The following is an 18,484-nucleotide window of genomic DNA, read 5'->3' as shown; positions in this document are numbered from 1 at the left end:
TCTGACTCCCCCTCAATATCCAACATTCCTGCACATGCACACAGGCCTTATGGGCTCTAGATTATGATACAGATTACGTTGAAAATTTCTGTTGTTTCTATGTCTAAACACATAGAAAATTTTAGCAAAACAGTTATTAATAGAAAAGAATTTGTGGTGTCCATAATCGTTTGCACTCGAAGAGGAGTCAGAATTTGGCACAATTTCTTTTCTTAGCTTTAGACGACCTGGAGTCTGCTGCCTGCTGCGTTCAGCTCCAAGGTGAAGTTTTGTTCGTTTTTATAATTCACTGTAATTCATACTTGGTGCTAAACCACATCGACAATTGTGTGTGAGGGTAATGAAGACCACAATCCCCTTTGATTGGGCTGAGAGAACTTGTATTTATGTATGTATGGAAAAGATATGGGTGACTACTGACTTCTAGTGTTTGTTAACAATGTTACCAAAAAACGTTAACGTTCTGGTTTAAAACTACCGAGGCAAAATGTAGACATCAAATATGTTAATTAAATATGCTAATCACATCTAGAGTAAGTGGAAAATTGTGTAAATTTATTTTTTCCAAATCATTTCTTTAGGAACTTCTCAATAATAACCACACACTTGAGAATGCTCTGCAATAACAGGGTGTAAAAGTGTGGATGAAATTGATTAAACTCCAGTTCTACTTAAAAAACAATCATCATTTTTTTTATCACTCCGATCAGGACAACCCTACCATCATTAAGTCCTTCTCATGAAAACCAGTACCTAAAAATGAACAACACAGTGCTTATCCATAAAAGTAACACTATAATTGGATGTAATAAAGGTACAAAGCAGAGCGTAAAAACCCATCTGTTAAAGAAACAGAAACATGAGTCTGTGTTTAACCTCGGCCAGATGGGCCCGTCACTGTCGCCCTTCAGGAAACACAAAGGGGGGTTCTGTAATCCTGGCTGCAGACAGGCCGGGATACAGGTCCAGATCCTGATAAGATTAGCCTGCTAAAGGAGCGAGCAGAGCTAAAAATTTGAGAGAAACGCGCCGGCTGTTGGCTGTGACACGTGGCGCTGGCGGTCCTGTGAGAGGCCGGCACTAGCTGGGCCACATATGGGAGCAGCAGCCACTCATTATCAGCAAGAGAATCTTATCAGGACCGACTAGCTACCGGCAGTCCTCTCTCTATCTTTCTCTCTCTCTCTTACACACATACACATTCACACACACACAGGCTGGCGGGCGGACGGGCGGAGGTCATACTGTACCTTGGGTGATGCCTGGGAGGGAGGTGGTGGTGTACATGGTGGTAGTGGCTGTTGTGGGTATAGGGGTAGTGGTGAGGGCATCTGGATGAGAAAACACAACACAAAAAACATGACATACGGGGAAATAACAAAATGGAACAAAAACAAAAGCAAAATCAACACAATTATGGCGTGTAGCAGGGCAAGTGCTGGATTTATTGTGTTTATAATCTTTTATACTGTTGTCATCTTCTTGTGTTAAATGTAGCACCGTGTTTCTGAGTGAACTACACTTCATTCCTCACCACCTGGCTGTGACGATAGCAATTACAATTAAACTCCACTTGACCTGATATTATGATGTTGTGTACTGCAAAAAAAAGCTTGGCAAATGAAATAATCTTATATCCGGTCAGTACATTTAATGTTTCTCTTTTTGTAACTTTATTAACTTTATTATTTATTATGTTATGAAATAAAGTAAGAATACTGTAAGATTATCCAACCAATTTCTAGATGTATTTTACTCGTTTTAATCTTTCATTTTATCCAGCGAAATGATTCCACTGGCAATTTTGCTTCTTTCACAGGTTAATGCAGATCACCGAATAACATTACTTACATTAAAACCTATAGAAATAAATAAAATAAACTTATAATATTCCTGCACTGCAAAACTAAAATCTTAGCAAGTGAAAAGATCTTTTATCAAGCCAATTAACATTATTTAACATATTTACCTGTTAAGATCACTTGTATTTTATGGTATGAAACAAGCACAAAGAGCACTTAAGTTATTATGATTTTTGTATATAGTTATGATATCAGAGCTTTTTCACTTTTTCAAGAAGTAGCTCTCTTACATTGTCTTATTTCAAAAATTTTGAAACTGTATTTAACGTTATTTGAAATCCTCTGTAGTTCTGGGTTTAGGGGTTTAACATGAGACTTTGTGATCTGAAGTTAATGAAAGATAAAAGCTTTATTTTGACTTCACTTCACTTCACTTCAGTCTGAGATTACTAGTAATTTAGTCTTACCAAGACTTGAAGGAGGGAAAAAGACATGTTCTATAAATAATTAATAATAATGTATATAATTAAGGTATGTATAAATTATTTGGGCATTATGCCTTTTTTCAAGAAATCTTACAAAATAAATTTTGCTTAGCCCATTGGCAGATTTTTTGTCCTAATATACACATTTCATTTTTAATACATTTGTTCTAGTTTTTGTGAATGGCTGTTTTTGAACATGCAAAACCTAATACTGAGAAATATTACACATGTTGACTACATTTGAGATGATTCCTCTTGCCAAGGTATCTTGTGTGGCTCTGCTGTTCTATATAAAGGATATATACAGTATATGATAAGCACTTCATAGTGCAGTTAATCTCCTGCCAAGTAACACATCCTGTCTCTCAGCAAGCAATGTAAGTATTGTGTATGTAGGCTAAAAGATGCTGTAAGTAAGTATACCATTACACTACATCTACATCTAAACTGTGAGCTTATAAGAAGGAGCTAAAGCAAACAATGTAAGCTTGTAAGAATGGGCAAAACTAAAAAAAATCAACAAAAAGAATAATGACATGAAATGAAGATGGGGCAGATGTTTCAATAGAAGTATAAATATGTAAAAAAGAATTTAAAAGAAACAAGAAAATGGAGAAATGGAGAAATGGAGGCCCACAACACCAAATGATGGCACCACCGACAGACTGCAGGGATCACGGACAGTTAGAGAGCATTTTGTCCTTTTTTTGCATATCCCTCCCTGCTTTTGAGCTGCTGTTCTGCATGCAGCATGAGTGAGTGAGTGCAGAGGGGGGTGGTATTGATAAGACCCGGGGCAGTGCTAGCGGTAATAGCTTTAGCATGCTGCTCTGATGCCTGGAACTGTATCCACTCGCAGAGCAAACCGATCAGGATTTTTCACCCAGAGACAAACAGGCGGACGTTAATGAAATGAGCAAAATGGAATGGGAGGGTGTGAGGGAGGTAGGTGGGTGAGTGAGAGGGTGGGGGGTGTCTGTGGACCGGTTTTTGGGGGGGGGGTGGCGTTGTTTGCCGCTGAGATAACAGGCGTGAAAAGTGACGCGGGCAGTGCCACTGTTTGCCCGGCGCGTCCAGACAGATACCACTGTGTTAACATCTGTGGTGAGGGAAATTGGCTGGCTGTCTCCCCTCCCCGCTTTGTTGTCCGCACTCCATCAAAAAGAGCTCGGCGGGAGCCCAGGAACACTTCCCCTCGCTAATGATAAAACATCCAGGAGGAGGGAACGCAGCCAGAGCTGGTTGAGGAACGCAGGGTGAGAAAGAAAAAAAGGACAGAGCTGCAGAGCTGCCTCTACTGCTGCATATGGCGCGCTGCAGACGCTCAGAAAATGGCAGCCGCTGCCTGTCTTTCAGCACCACGTACCTCAGACAGGGCTTCTTCTACACCAGCCGGACTTATCAGAGCGAGAAGAGATAAAAAGGGAATCTCTGCGAGAAAAACTCGCTCAAGTTAACAAGAACATGTCTGCAGTGGCTCAGTTTCCATGAAGTGCGATAATGAGATAATGTGGTTGAACAGATTATTATTGATGTATAACAATGTTTTCACCAAGGTTTATACTAGTCATTGTACCACATTTAGTAGACCTGATCAGCAAATCAGAAACAACGGTAAAGATTTCGTCACATTATTTCAGACATTTCAGTCATCTTCCAAACTTCTTCCAGAAAGGGCATTACAATTCCATTCATTGTCAACGTTTTCCATTTCTCATTGTGGGCATGACTCTCAACATATTGCGTATTCATGAGTACTGCTTAATTGACGGCCCGTGTCAAACGTAACAGTGCCGTTTGTTTTCAAGCATGGCCCAAGTGCTTCACACAAACCCAACCTTACAAGAGAACACAGATACGGACAAAACTAAAGATGAGCTTGGTTATTCAAATATATGGATATCGAGAGAAGAAAGAAGTTTAAAAACATAATAAACAAGCCCTACATAAGAACACCTTTTAACAGTCAGCTCAGCAGAAAGCTAACAGGGTAACAGACTTTCAAGAGAGAATGTGAGGCTTTAGGCTTAAGTAACTTATTTACTGAATGATTCTCTAAATACTCTGAAATACAAAGTAAAATGATACATGCAAATCTTACAAGCTTCAAACGTCAGTCTTCAGCTGCCATAAGATGCTTTAAACCCTCTGTGGCAAAGTGAACAAACAGCACTGCTAGCTTGATGCTAACATATAGGTGAATTCCATAAAGGCGCTAGCAGAAATTAGCATTATGCTACTGTGGTTAAAAGCTATGCACAAAAGGAAGTTTTCAATATGAATATGAACATGAATATGAAACATTTTAAAAAAAATAGTTTATTTTTCTTGGCTCAGGCTGTGCTAGGTTGTGTGTGGAGATAATGACAAGCAAAAAGCACCAGGAGCTCAGAGGAAAAAAAAAAGTTTCCTATAATTAACTACAGACTCACAATGAAACTCAAGCCATTTTAGTTTGGTTTTGTTATATGGAATTGAGCAGAGAGAGTGACCGCAACACGCCAAAACTGACCATTTGAAAATCCTACTTCTCTGTGCACAACAGAAGTTCATCACAGATTTGCTAGTGTTAAGATTTGGAGTAAGAAAGAGAAGGTATAAAGAAAAGTATGCAGTGGTTTGACCTTTCACATACCATTACAGAGACTCGTAGCACTTTGTGGAAGCGGTACTTTCTCTTTCTTGACACTCAAATGAAATACATTTTGTAAAAAACAGTTATCAGAGGTAAGTCATTAGCTGCATCCAATTATAGTGATTCTACTGTAACAGGGAAATATTTTATTCAGATATTCAGCAGAACTGTGAATTTATGCTAATTACATTTTTCAAACATTAGCAGCGTTTCCATAACCACACCTGAATCAAAATGTAAGAATCAGCCAACTGGGGAGATGTGCCAAGAATTTGATTAGATTACTCCATGTCAGAAACTACATCAGTCTTATCATATCATGGTAGTGTTTTTAAAATGATCTAATGTTAAAGGCTTTCTGACAAAATGAGTATTTGTGGAGTGGACAAACATTTACAATGCATGTATTTCCACAGTTAAGTGAAGTAGCTGACATACACTACTTTTCAAAAGTGTTCATTCAGTAACCTATATTAAATAATCTATATAGCGTTATACAGAGAAAGACTAAAACAGACCCCATGACGCATTTGAGAGGGTTTATTCTAGATTTCAAGTTTTGGGACCAACAAGAACAAAAAGAAGACGTTTTTAAAGGATAAATAATATACAGTAATTACACGTTTACAGTAATTTCTTGTCAAGTTACCTTCTGTGACATTTGATCATGACCCTCGAAACACATACTGGATTTTAATTTTAGTATTACTTCATTCTCAAAGTTATAAATAATATATGCAGTCATTATGGAATCATCTATGGATCTGTTCATCATTCTGGACACATCTAGCACTTCTTACTCATGTATAGCTTCCTACAAATTACTTGACCCCTAATTATTTGAAAGTGCAGAGTAGAATCAGAATAATTTTATATATGTAAAGTGCCGTGCAGAAAACTGCCTCCACTACACGCCAACAGTATAATATCAAAGAGTATAATACCAGTATTTCATTTGTCCACTCTTTGCTTTTGTGCACTTTACTTGCAACTGAACTATTCCAAGCTTTCAATCTTAAAACCAACATGTTACAGCTGTGTCCTCCCAACAAAAGCTGTCTCCATTCATTGACATTATGTTTCCATTCAACTTTCACACAAGCAACCTTAGCTGGCATACAAATTTCGCTCTCATGTGCATCTAAAATGGCTAAAGGGGATATTTCTGAGGAGATTCTTCCACTGTGAGAGGATAACATTATGGGACTGAAAGGATGTGTAGCTGTCAGGAAGCCCTTACTGAGAAAAGCTTACTGGAAAAAAAAAAAGATAAACATCTGCACTAGAACACTGAAACTGGACAGAGCCCAGGCCTCAACATCACTGAATGTATTTGGCATTACTTACAGAAAATGAAACCAATGTATAACACTGAACTAGAGGTGTGGAAAAATATCCCTGTAGATTTCTTTGGAAAACTGAAAGCAGGTCTCCCAAAAAATGGAAGCTGAGATAAAAAAGGGGAGGACACATTAAATACTGAAAAAAGCTGTATTATATTTAGTTGTTTACACTTCTGTGTAATTTCCTGTTAAATGCACTTTTTCTGCTTTTTTTCCTGCCAGTGAAAAATCTTTTTTTTTTTTTTGACTAGAAATTATATTAATGAAAGGATGGTCCCCTTGCACGGTACTGTATGCGCAACAACTGAAAATAGCAAATCCAAACTTCTGAACATCAGCGCTAGCCTAAAGACACATCCTTATTCTCACCTCACCACACGTCCTTTCAACATCAGGAATAAAACAAGCCCTGTTCTCCATCGTGGCTATTAAGGCAGTTGGATTTTGGCACTAAAAAGCATGAGAATCAGCAACAGGCGAATTGTGGTTAGGGATCGGTGCAGATTTTGCGAGCCTTTGTGTTAATGCTTTTAAATAATATGTGGGCAGCTGAAGCAAAGCTTCTTCATACTGTATGAACTATGCGGCAGCCGGATAAATAAATAAATAAATAAAACAAGAAGCATGACTGACAGAAGCGCAGGGAGCCGGCTGAATGGCTAAGCATGTGTCTGGTGTGGTGCGCTGCATGCTTAAGACCAATCTCAGCCTCAGTGGTGGGCCAACTTAATTGGCTCTATCCTGTTACGAACTGTGAATGCCCAGCAGATGTTTGGGATCAACAGTGTCAATAGCTCATTAAAAACTTGGCAGTGCAAAAGGATCTATAGTTGCACCTCGTTCCTTAGCACGGTCGCCTATGTAAATGTTTAGCCATGTCTCTTTTTAGCAAAACAAACAAAGGCGGTGGCGAATCAAAAAGTTCAGAGCTTATTGCCATTCAAACAGTGGGCAGGCTCCTGCAGTGTCACGCCGGTGTGTGTTTATCATTGCACATTATGAATCATCGCAGCGGGCTGAGGTGTGTGGCATGTGGAGCAGGCTCATTATACCCAGGCCACTGCAAAACTGCCAGTTTTGCCAATTCCCCAGATGTACGCACGCCAGCTAACGCTAGGAGGAGAGCTCATAATGCTGCATTTCAGTCTCTCTCTCTCTCCTATCTCACTTTTTCTCCTATCCTTCGCTCTCTCTCTGCCTTCCCAGTGGGCCACTTGGCAAAAGGGCGCATCTTCTACCTGCAGATGCAGTCCAACGCATGCATAAGCAGAGAGGGAAGTGGATAGGGGGGTGCTGGGAGCGAGAAGAGATCAGGGTTTTTAATCGCTGTGCTATTTCCCCGCACATGGGGGGATTCTTAACGCGAAAAGCCATTGAGGAACGTCACGTATAAGAAGAGAAAGTGCATACGCGAGTAACAAGAGTGATTAGCGGAGGCAGCTCAGAGTTGTTGATTTGCTCACCAGCGACCTTCTGTTGTTAGGTAGCTTTGCATGTTTGTTCAAGGAGGGCTTCTGCTCGCTTTAGCAAAACCAGCGAGAAGGAGGAGGGGAGGGAGATAATCCCAGCAAATATTGCAATGGTACTGATGCTCCAGGGGTATAAACACTGAGGAAACCTTCGTGGCCCCTCCTCTTCTCTCTTGCACACAAGCATGTACTCCAGAAAAAAAGAAAAAAAAAAAGGAGAAAAAGAAAGAAAACAGCCTATTTGGATCAGTACGCTTTCCAATGGCAATGACAGATAGAGGCATATGCAGCCACATTCGTCCCATCTGTTTTTGGGAAAATAGAGAGACGTTATATCAATAAGTGCCAGAAGTAGCGCATTTGCCTAGGTATGGCGAGTAAAATTCAATTAGCTGCGTGCCTTTCAGAATCAATGCGAGAGAGGGGTGAGTGAATGGCGTAAAAGAACACTAAGTACAGTCAAATCCAGCATTGGCAGGACCCCCGGAGTGATTGACTCCAATTAAAGGCTAATGAAGGGAGGGCTGAGGAGTCCACCCCCGTTAATGATTCTGGCAGATAGAGTGAGATGGATGTGGAGCAGAGAGACTCCTGTGGTTGGGCGAGAGACAGGGAGGTAGAGAGAGAGAGAGAGAGAGAGAGAGAGAGCTAGGAGGGACCAGACCAACAAGCGCTTTACAAAAATCAGAACCCGCGCCAATATGCCCACTGCACACGGTGACAGGAGATTGATGGGTCCCCTCAGGCCTATTAAGAGATGAGCCTATGACAACGCTAATGATGAAAGAACAGCACACATGCCGGCGCGGTGGCTCATTTCGTGACAATCAGGAACCGAGTTTACACCGAGTTTACACGTTACTGAGAGTATTTACAGGTAGTTTGCATCAGTGGGTCGGGCAGAGGCAATCAAGTGAGCCACGCAGTGAGTGATCCAGTCGTGCAGTCATCATTCTGCTCATGTTTTCATGAAGAGACAGCTGGTTCATCTCTGCCGACAGAATTGTGCGCCTACTGGAGGATAACAGTTGACATTAGAATCCTGCAAGGTGCATGTGTCCCTTTCCTACCTTTCAACAAAGGCTTATCATGCCATCATCTCAAAGAAGATGTTGCAGAAACAGTGGGTGTATTGCACACACGTAGGAAGACATGTTTAGGTGCTATTCACCACTATGAGACATGGTTATTCAGGAGCACGGGAAATCACTTGAATGTTGATAACGTCAAGCAGCCTTGGTTAGCAGGAACAAACGCATTTGGTTCATTGCTACAAAGGTTCCAATGCGTTGACATGCATGCCATTTGCTATGCATTGTCGTTTTCCGTCAGCCAAAGACTTCCAGGAGAGTTTTACAATGCCGGCTCTGATGCTGCAACATTTGCATTTCCAGCTGGGTGACTTCTTGAGAGGCAAACTACTGAAGCCATGTTTGACAGCAGCCAAATTTATCGACGAAATCTGACTTTTAAATGTGTGCGTCACGACTGCGACAAATTGCAGGAAGGAAATATCGGCGGCTCAAATGTAATGAAAGTGCGCGGAGCCTTAAGAATGGAAGGAGAGTGTCGAGTGGGGGGAATTTACAGCTTCATTATAATGACACAGTGATGGGATTTGGCCCCGCTGTGGCAGGACTGCAGATCTTGTGTGTTTTCTTTTTTTTTTCTGCAGATGTTGAGCTTGCTTGACTGAGGCTGGCTGCTTGGGAGTTGTGTGTACTGCTGGGAGGACTGCTGTTCTCCCCCTTCTTGGAATTAGACATGTGTTGTTGAGTACGTGGGACAATTAGCTCCCTCAAGTCGTCGTCGGCACGTCACGAAACAAGGCCCTTTATCAATCATGCCACAATTTGCTTCCATGGCAGGAAAAGAATGCCGCTGGCTTGTGGCTGAGGGCCCGGGGATCTGGCTTGCGCTGAGACAAATATCTCTTTATGCGCCCTGGCATTTACGGAGGCATATGGAGCGCTTTCTTTGCAAAGGGCTTGGGCCAAGGCTGTATTATAACCTGTAATCCACACCAACATTGTGAAATCCGTTCCCTCTGGAGTTAGGCTGGGTCTTGAACGCACTGGAACCGGCGAGCAGAAGAGGCGGCTGCGTGCCAGGGTTAGCGAGCTAAGCACGGGTGAAGGAGTGTATTGCGGTGATCGATTTCTCGCGGGCGGCTGTGGGACGGCAGAGGAAAGCACTCTAAGCACTAGAGGAAGTGTTAACGGAGGGAGAACGAGAGCGAGGGTGACAAGCAGAGGAGGAGGGCGCAATAAAAAGAGGCTGGGGGCCGCCAAGGCAAAAGGTAGTCTCTATTAGGTTAGAGGCACTCGGTAAACTGGTTACAGCCCTGTATGCTGCCTCTCATTCCCCTGCAGGGACTCTGCCAGGACTGAGGCTTTGGAAATGTGTCTCAGGGAATGTAGTTTTCCCCCCATAACCACTTTAGTGCCAGCCCCCCTCTGAGTGTTCTTCATCACTTAGCTTCACAATAGTTGGGGAACAAACGCATTAAGGGGGAAATGGCCGCTGCACTACATCTGTTCTGTCTGCGCGCGTGGAAAAAGGAGCCAGGAACGTCTTCCAGCGAGCCCGGGGCCCCCACAGAACACACAGCACTGATGAGCTGGGCCGATTTTATTCGTCTCTTTCGATGAAAAGTCATTCATAAGTTAAAACGTTACACTTCGCAGACTTCCAATTATAAGGGCGGGGAGTTTTTCTTGGTCTTGCTCACTGTGGAATGGCGTGAGGTTGTTGAGATGGGAAAAGAGAGAGAGAGAGAGACAGAGAGAGAGAAAGGGAGAGAGAGAGAGAGACATCTCTACACTCTCATTTCTTGACAAAGAGCAGGCAGATACGCACATTGTAATGGAATATTTGAAGTGTTTACTTCTCTTTGAGAAATACTTGAAATGTATATTAAAACACGCTCATGGTTGATTTCCATAAGGTCATGCATCGCCGGCTCAACAATTACTGCTCCGCCATGCTATTTAATACATGTTTCTGGATGTGCGAAAATGTTGTTGGGAGCTTGACGGCTTGCTAAACAGCCATTTTGTCATTCCTCCTCTTTCTTCCCACAAACCGCAGCCCCCTAATTGCGCCTTTCTTGAGCAGGATTTTGTAATATTTCATACATTTCGGGGGTACTTGTCAGGCCATGGCAGCGGAGCTCAGAATGTGGCAGGGCCACTGTTTGTAATAAGCAGATGTCATCCTGTTAAAACCGAAGGAGAATAATTATAAGACTATGAAGCGCGCAGATGTCACCAGCGCCTGTCTTTATGAGCGCTTGTGTGTGGTGCTTGTAGAATACGGGAGGGTGTCAGAGCGCTCTGGTTAACACACTGTGTTCAGGTGGGAGGGTGTATGTGCATGGATGACAGAGGAACATGACGCAAGATTAAGCGCTGACAGCCCAGAGTCGGCGTCCTGGCTCTGCATTAGCAATTCTAATGCCGGACAAGATTTGCAGGTTGAATTACAGTAGATATTAAAAGAAGGGACAGACATCAAAGACATCAAATGGCCAGACAGGACTCTATTATGGCTTGGGCTGCTCTTAATAAGGGCGGGATCTTGCCTCAGCCCGCGTGGCATGTGTCCCTCCCTCCGTTTCCTGACCTCTACAGGCCAGGCGCTTGTGAATTCTCCACCGGCGACTCATGCCAACTTCAACTCTTGGGGGTGAAGTGCGAAAAGCCTGCCACAATACCTGTCACATTTGCACCTCATTCTGGGGCAAGTTTTTGGAACATGCCAAGTGGAGCCAGTTTACTACTCACATTCAGCCACTCGACACATGCAAATGCTGTACGTGCCAGCGTCTTTCTTAAATTATTCATCGTTAACAGCTTTATTATAAAAACCCAGGGAAAGTGAACGAACACAGTAAAGAATGAGGAGCTGCAGATGGTTTTTCACAAGAGCGTCTCTTTCTTTTGTTATCAGCACAGCTGTGCATTGTAAATACCGCTATAGCTCACCACTTAAAGACCCTCTGCAAAAGCGCAAATCCCTTTTAAAAAAGAGCTCCTTTGTCGATTATTGCTTTCTAAGAATAAACGCGAGTAATTTCTCCGCAGGCTTAGTGGAGTAAACGATATCAGAAGTAAATTCGGAGAGGAAAATGGTCAGATTAGAGTGTGATGTCCTAAAGGAAAGGAAATGTCATTGAGATCAATGCTATTGACCTGTGTTCAGATGGAGCAGTGTGGGAAGAGAGAAAGAGAGCGAGAGAGAGGAAGAGAGAGAGAGAGATCGAGAGAGAGGGAGGTGGTATTGCTTGAGCTTTGTGAACTCACCGTACACGTAGAGGATGTAATCGTCATAGGATTCGCCCACCGAGTTGGAGGCCACACACCGGTACGTGCCGTTGTAGGACTTGTTAAGGTTCTCGATTAAGAGGTCTGTGCCGGTGATTACGGCATGAGATGGCACATCATCATCCACTTTCACCCAGTTCACCTGCTGAGGCCTGGACAGAGGGACAAACCAGAAAATTATGCTTGACATCAGTGGTCCATATTTTAAATACAATCCAACTATGGAACTCAAAACATTAGATGCACCCTCTTAACTATGTGGGGTACTAAAGCAACAACCTAGCAATCACAAAACAACCTCTGGGGATACCACAGCATCCAATGAGCAACAACATAGCAACCACCTGAAATACCACAGCAACAGCCTAGCGACCACCTAGAATAGCATAGCAACCACCTAGCAACACCCTAGCAACCATTTGGGATTCCATAACAACCACCTAGCAACACCCTAGCAACCACTTGGGATACCATAGCAACCACTAGCGACACCTTAGCAACCCTTTGGGATACCACAGCAACCACCTAGCAATACTTTAGCAACCACTTGGAGTACCAAAGCAACTGCCAAGCAACACCTTATAACCACAAGGGATACCACAGCAGCCACCTAGCAAAACCCTAGCAACCACCTAGCAACCGTGTAGCAACACCCTAGCAACCACCTGGAATACTTTAGCAACCACTTGGAGTACCAAAGCAACTGCCAAGCAACACCTTATAACCACAAGGGATACCACAGCAGCCACCTAGCAAAACCCTAGCAACCACCTAGCAACCGTGTAGCAACACCCTAGCAACCACCTGGAATACCATAACAACCACCTAGCCACACCTTAGCAACCACCTAGGATATTATAGCAACTGGTTAGCAACACTTTAGGAACCACATAAAATACCATAGTAAACATTCGCCAACAACCTAGCAACTACCTGGCACCTTCTTACGCTGCGCAGTCACTTCACATTTTCTTCAGGAAATGCACTTTCTAGTTTTGCACTGTAAGTTTTCATTAGCATCAGATGAAAGTCCTGGAAGATAGATAAGTAGGTTTTAAACGTTAGCAACCTAACCTCATAAAAATGCAATGGTAAAATGAATAGATTACAGGCTATTAAAAACAGTATCAATTAATAAAAAGCCCTTTGCATGCCAGCTGAGGTCGAGGTCGAGGTTGTAAAAATATTGTGTGGACCACAGCCCTACAGGAACCAGTTGCATTCTCTGTAGCTGTTGGAACAATTTTTCAACTCAGGGCTTTAATGAACTGACAAAAAACTAAAGGCTGATATTTTCCTGCTGCTAAGAGCTTTGTTCCTTTGTTCTCCAAACACCTAGTGTAAACAGGGTGCAGAACGGCCTGTTCGATTTCCACAGTGATGGGCAAAGTGAGCTAGGCCCACTGTGGCAAAAACAAAGGGGCTTCTAAACTCTGCTCTATTCTCGCAAGGTTCAGTGGCAGCTCTGCAGCCAAGTTATTTCCCTGGAGTTTCTGGGGAGGGTTCCCCTTGTTGTTCTGTTTTTGTGCCGGTGTTTAAACTTGTTTCCATCCACTGAGAAGAGATGGAAGGATTGTGTTGAGGGGAGGGGGGGGACTTTGAGCTTCAAACAAAAAGATTGGTTTGAGCTCAATAACAGTTGATCTTCAGCCTCTATGGAAGAAAACAGCATTTGATGGTATGCGCCAAGAGAATTCCACGTAGAGCAGGATCTGGTGTGTGAGTGTGAATCAGAGGTTAAATATACATGCATGGCATGAAGATGCAGGCATTCCTGCAACGAAGGGAGAGAAATGACCTAGAAAAAAAGCGCTTTACTGAGAGGAACGGAAAGGGGGGAAACACGCAGTGGAAGGGCTGCAGAGAACCTGGGGTGAGAGGCAGAATACAAATGGGCCTGGAGCACCGAGCCCAACACTATATGACAGTAATGACTGCAGCCCCTCTTCTGACTTTAATGAAAATGACTTCCAATTTTCGGCTCACTGTATTGATTGTATTTTCGTCTTTATTAAATGAATGCGGGCGGAGCCTCAGCTCCCTGCAGAATATGAGTTTGAGGATGGTGGTGGGAGGGGTGGGGGGGGGTGGATTGCATGTGAATTGCCTCTCATTGTGTTTGCACACATTTGCTCACACTGACATTTCATCCACAGTTTTTTCAATTAGGGGCTATGGAGGCTGCTACGTGTGAGGAAATGTTTGATAGTGCGGGTGCTCGATGCCGCCGAGGCAACCCGGACCAACAAACACAGTCTGTGATGGATGACATCATTTGGCTTGCACTTGCCTCTTCAATATGCACATGCAAATCATGCTTAGGCTCAGAGCTTCAGCTCCCAAGGACTGATTATCATACAATTACCAGACACCAATAATAACAGGTGCAGCCTGCTTTGGCCTGTTTTTTCTTCATTCGCATTCACAGCACTGGATAAATATGTCCAGAAAGCATATAATAATATCCTTCTGCCATTGATATTGGAGTGCCCTGGCATTGCTCTGGGGGGATGCTGCCTTTTATTTCCTTCACTGTGACTTAGCATTAGCTTTATGCAGAAATTCACCATTATTTGCTATACACTCACTAAGAAAAACTCCTGAGACCTGGGCTAATAGGACAGCTGATATCTACATCACGGGAATCTGTAGAGAAAGAAAGAAAAAAAGTGTCTCACTGCGGTTTGCCTTTGGCCTTGCACGTCAGCTCCAGGTTCTCACCCTCTCTGGTCAGGCCCTGTGGAAACCCCACCACGATCTTCACCTCTGGTTTGTCTGCCAAGCAGAAATAATAATAAACAGTCATAAATCGGCTTTATTTATGCAAAGCCTTTCATAGACCCAAGGTTACTTAAGAAAGCAATCATAAGAATGATAAAGAATAGAAATAAAAGAACATAAAAAGTATGAAATAGATGTTAAACTGAAAAAAGCAGAAAGCCGCAGCACTCAATCTCTCCTTGCTGCATAAAATTAACAGCCCTGGAAACACTTATTAGATTTCTTTTTCTCTGTTATTAAGACTCTTATCAGATGTTCTTTGCTGTCTGATTCTTCTTGTTGCTATTACCATTCTCAGAAGAAAATTGGACGGCTCGATTTTATTCACCTCTCTGGGCTGTTTACACCCGATTGCAAGGCCTGATTGGTTGGCGTGGTGGATATGAAACAGCAGCACTGGAGATGCAATTCTGGCAGCTCAGAATACATCCACATCGGGTTCTGACCCAGCTCGTTTCCCCCCCGTGTGCTCACTGCTGACCTTTATGTTCTATCACTACTGTCCTCTCCCTCATCCATTAAAATGACTGGTCATTGCAAGCAGCCCGTTCTCCAGCGGCTGGCAGCAGGTAGCCTTGCGTCAGCCATGCTTCGCCGTCATGGTCGCTACATTCGGCATGAAATGCACATCTCTGCCTGGCCTGGCTCGCTCCCTTCCAATTCAGCTGGGATTAGGCTTCCTGCTGTGTGTGTACAGGGGCACTGACATTCAAAATGACGTCTGACACACACGCTCTCACACAATCAACGCTAAGTGTCAACACACTGACATTATGGATATGAGGCCATGAATATGGCCGGCAGATAGTTACGCATGATGGTCATTCACTATGTAAGCTTAAAATAAACCCACCCCCTTTTTCCTCTGACAATGTATTTGAGCTTTGGGTGTCAAAAAGGACGTTTTAAGTCTGCCAAACACTTCCAGAGATATGCAGGAACAAAACTGGTGACTGACTTGGGTAGATGATTGCTTAAGAAATGTTAAGAAAAGCTAATCACAAACAAGGCAATCTAATCTGATTTTTTTTTAATTACTTTTGGACTACTTCTGCTCTGCTTTGTTCCATAAAGTTCAATCCATTTGAAGACGCAGATACTTAACATCCTCTCCCCCTTCGTTCTCTCTCCCAAGTAACTCACTGTGAAAGTTACTACGCTGTTAAACTGGCTTTGCAACTTAAAATTTACATGAAAAACTAAATTTCACTTGACCTGCATAATGTAAAGTGTCCTGCAACTTATCTGAAACTCAACTGCAACAGTTGCAAGTAGCATCTCGACTTAGTGAAACCAGTTTCATGAAACAGCCAGTCAAAATGCTGATAACATATTAAGTGACATGTCGCACAACATCTTTTCAAATGACTGATTTCACTGGATTAATGGATGAATGGAGTGCAGATTAATTTGGGATCCAAAGGATGAAAAGTATTACAGAAGGGGGGACTGAGATGCACTCCTCTATGAACCTGCAGTGCTTTAAGGAAAGGAACAGTGAGGTATCAAGTACAAGTGTTGATGTAATGGCTACTTAAACAGTCATTTACAAAGGCTTAACATACACAGAACAGATTAAAAACTCAAATATATGGTAAAGACCTATAAATAAGTATATATATATACACATGTAGAAAAAAGAATCGGCAAACACAGCTGGAAATATTCTATTTACATATTAAGTATGATATAGCGAACAAATACAATGTATTAAAAATACATGCTGCTAATTTGTCAACTTAGTGGAATAATAAAATGTGCTGTGCACAACTTTGCTTGTTTTAATACTGCTTCATGTAACTGCCAAGTTGCGCAGAAATTAAGTTGCATGTAACTCACAACATGACACTAATTAAATTAAAGTTGCACTATGTAAAACCAGCATTATATACATATACAGTGAATTTAAAGTGTAAAGGTAAATCGAAAATCATAACGCATTTTTTCTCCTTGATGTGACGTATTTCCTAGTAAAATAGGATATTCGAGTTGGAAACAATTATAGGGTAACACGGTTTTATTCGTTGGATGATATCCATTATTCAAAATAAACATGGAGTTAGATCTAGATGTGCTTGTCCACAGTCAACTGTGAAGGATCGGGAGGGGAAACATGCTATCATATTATTTCACACACACACACACACTTTCTAAGCCGTTTATCCTCCTGGGCTGCAGGGGGTGCTGGAGCCCATCCCAGGGCTCACTGGGCAAAAGGCAGGAAACACCCTGGACAGGTCGCCATTACATCACAGGGCAGACACACAGACATACACATTCACCAGGGCCAAATTAGCATCTCCAATTTGGCTGACTGCATGTCTTTTGACTGTGGGAGGAAACCGGAGCACCCAGAGGAAACCCACACAGACATAGGGAGAACATGCACAGAACTCCACACAGAGAGGATCCCGGTTGCCCAGCCCAGGGGGTTGAACCCAGGCCCTTCTTGCTGTGATTTGAGAGCTCTACCCACTGCAGCATCAGAAAATATTTTGGAGGTGGGCAAACGTCACTACACTTTGATCGAACATTATGGAGAAACGAGAATGGAAACATAAATGGACCGATTTCTTGACATTGCCTAATCAAAAATGGAATCCTGAAAAATAGTAACTCCAAAGAAAGTAACCGTAATCCGATGAATATCTTCAAATGTATCATACTGTTATTGAGTATTTAATCATGATTACATGTAGTCCATTACTACCCAACACTGGTAAACTGTTAAGACAGAAAAACCAAACCTAAACTGTTAATGGCAGAAAGCTTATGTAAAATTCTACTGAAGGCACTTGCAGTCTTTGGCAGAGCAGAGAAGTGTGGTGCCACCGCCTCTAAATGTGCTTTATGGTAGGCAAACACTAATAAGCCCCCCTCTGGTCCATTTGGCAGGTAGTGCTTACGGGGAGGACATGGGGTGGTGAAAGGGAAAAAAGCAACCTCTGTGTTACACGGGGTGCTAATGAGAGCAGAGGGAGAGAGAACACAAGGAAAAAGAGTGAGAGACAAGAAAGTGTTCCTGGCCTTTCATTAAGCAGCAAAAGACCCAGGGAACAGTGATTAGCCAGGCACAGAGGAAAAGCTTCCCAGCTGAGCGCTGGGGTCTAGGAGAATAATAATAATAATAATAATAATAATAATAAGCATATCTGTACCAGTTGTACTGTATAATGTTCACAGGAAGAAAAATAATAACTACCACTGGCCTCACCATCATAAATCTTTTGATCTTCATTCATGCTGCAAAACTACTGCCCCAGACCAGAATGGACTCTACTGCTGTTCTAACTTTGCATAGGTGAGCACTGCATGCTAAGACACACCCTGATGTCCTTGTAGGTATTAGGCTGATTGTGAAGGCTGATCTGTACTGCATTCCGAAGCTTGGCCAGCTTCCAGCACCGCAGTTTCTCCAAGGGCTCCAAATCTAATATTCTCCCCATAATGGAGCTTGAAGTGGCGTGCCACAGATGCCTGTGCCACGGTGCTGTGTGTGCCCAACCGCACGCACAGAGGCAGGAGGGGAGATTACAGCTCAGCCAATGTGAAACTGTAATGACATCAGTGCAATTATGTGGTATTTCATATGCGCTAAGCTGTGTGTTCCTCAGCAAAGTGCTGATATTCGTAACAGCAGGTTA

General features: G+C 42.8%; 1 protein-coding gene across 3 annotated transcripts in view; it reads right to left on the bottom strand.

Moving 5' to 3' along the window:
• Positions 1–18,484, bottom strand: part of cadm1a (cell adhesion molecule 1a) — a 319,800-nt gene that overhangs the window by 31,908 nt on the left and 269,408 nt on the right. For all 3 annotated transcript variants that reach the window (XM_036589139.1, XM_036589141.1, XM_036589140.1), the window contains 3 exons: positions 14,738–14,834; positions 12,039–12,211; positions 1,251–1,331 (listed from right to left, as the gene is read on the bottom strand). In XM_036589139.1, coding sequence (XP_036445032.1) covers positions 1,251–1,331; positions 12,039–12,211; positions 14,738–14,834 — 351 coding nt within the window. The remainder of the gene's footprint in view (positions 1–1,250; positions 1,332–12,038; positions 12,212–14,737; positions 14,835–18,484) is intronic.

Source organism: Colossoma macropomum, unplaced genomic scaffold, assembly GCF_904425465.1.
Source record: "Colossoma macropomum unplaced genomic scaffold, Colossoma_macropomum, whole genome shotgun sequence".
Lineage (NCBI taxonomy): Eukaryota > Metazoa > Chordata > Actinopteri > Characiformes > Serrasalmidae > Colossoma > Colossoma macropomum.
The sequence above is the reverse complement of the archived record's forward strand: the minus strand, read 5'-3'. Positions and strand labels throughout refer to the sequence as shown.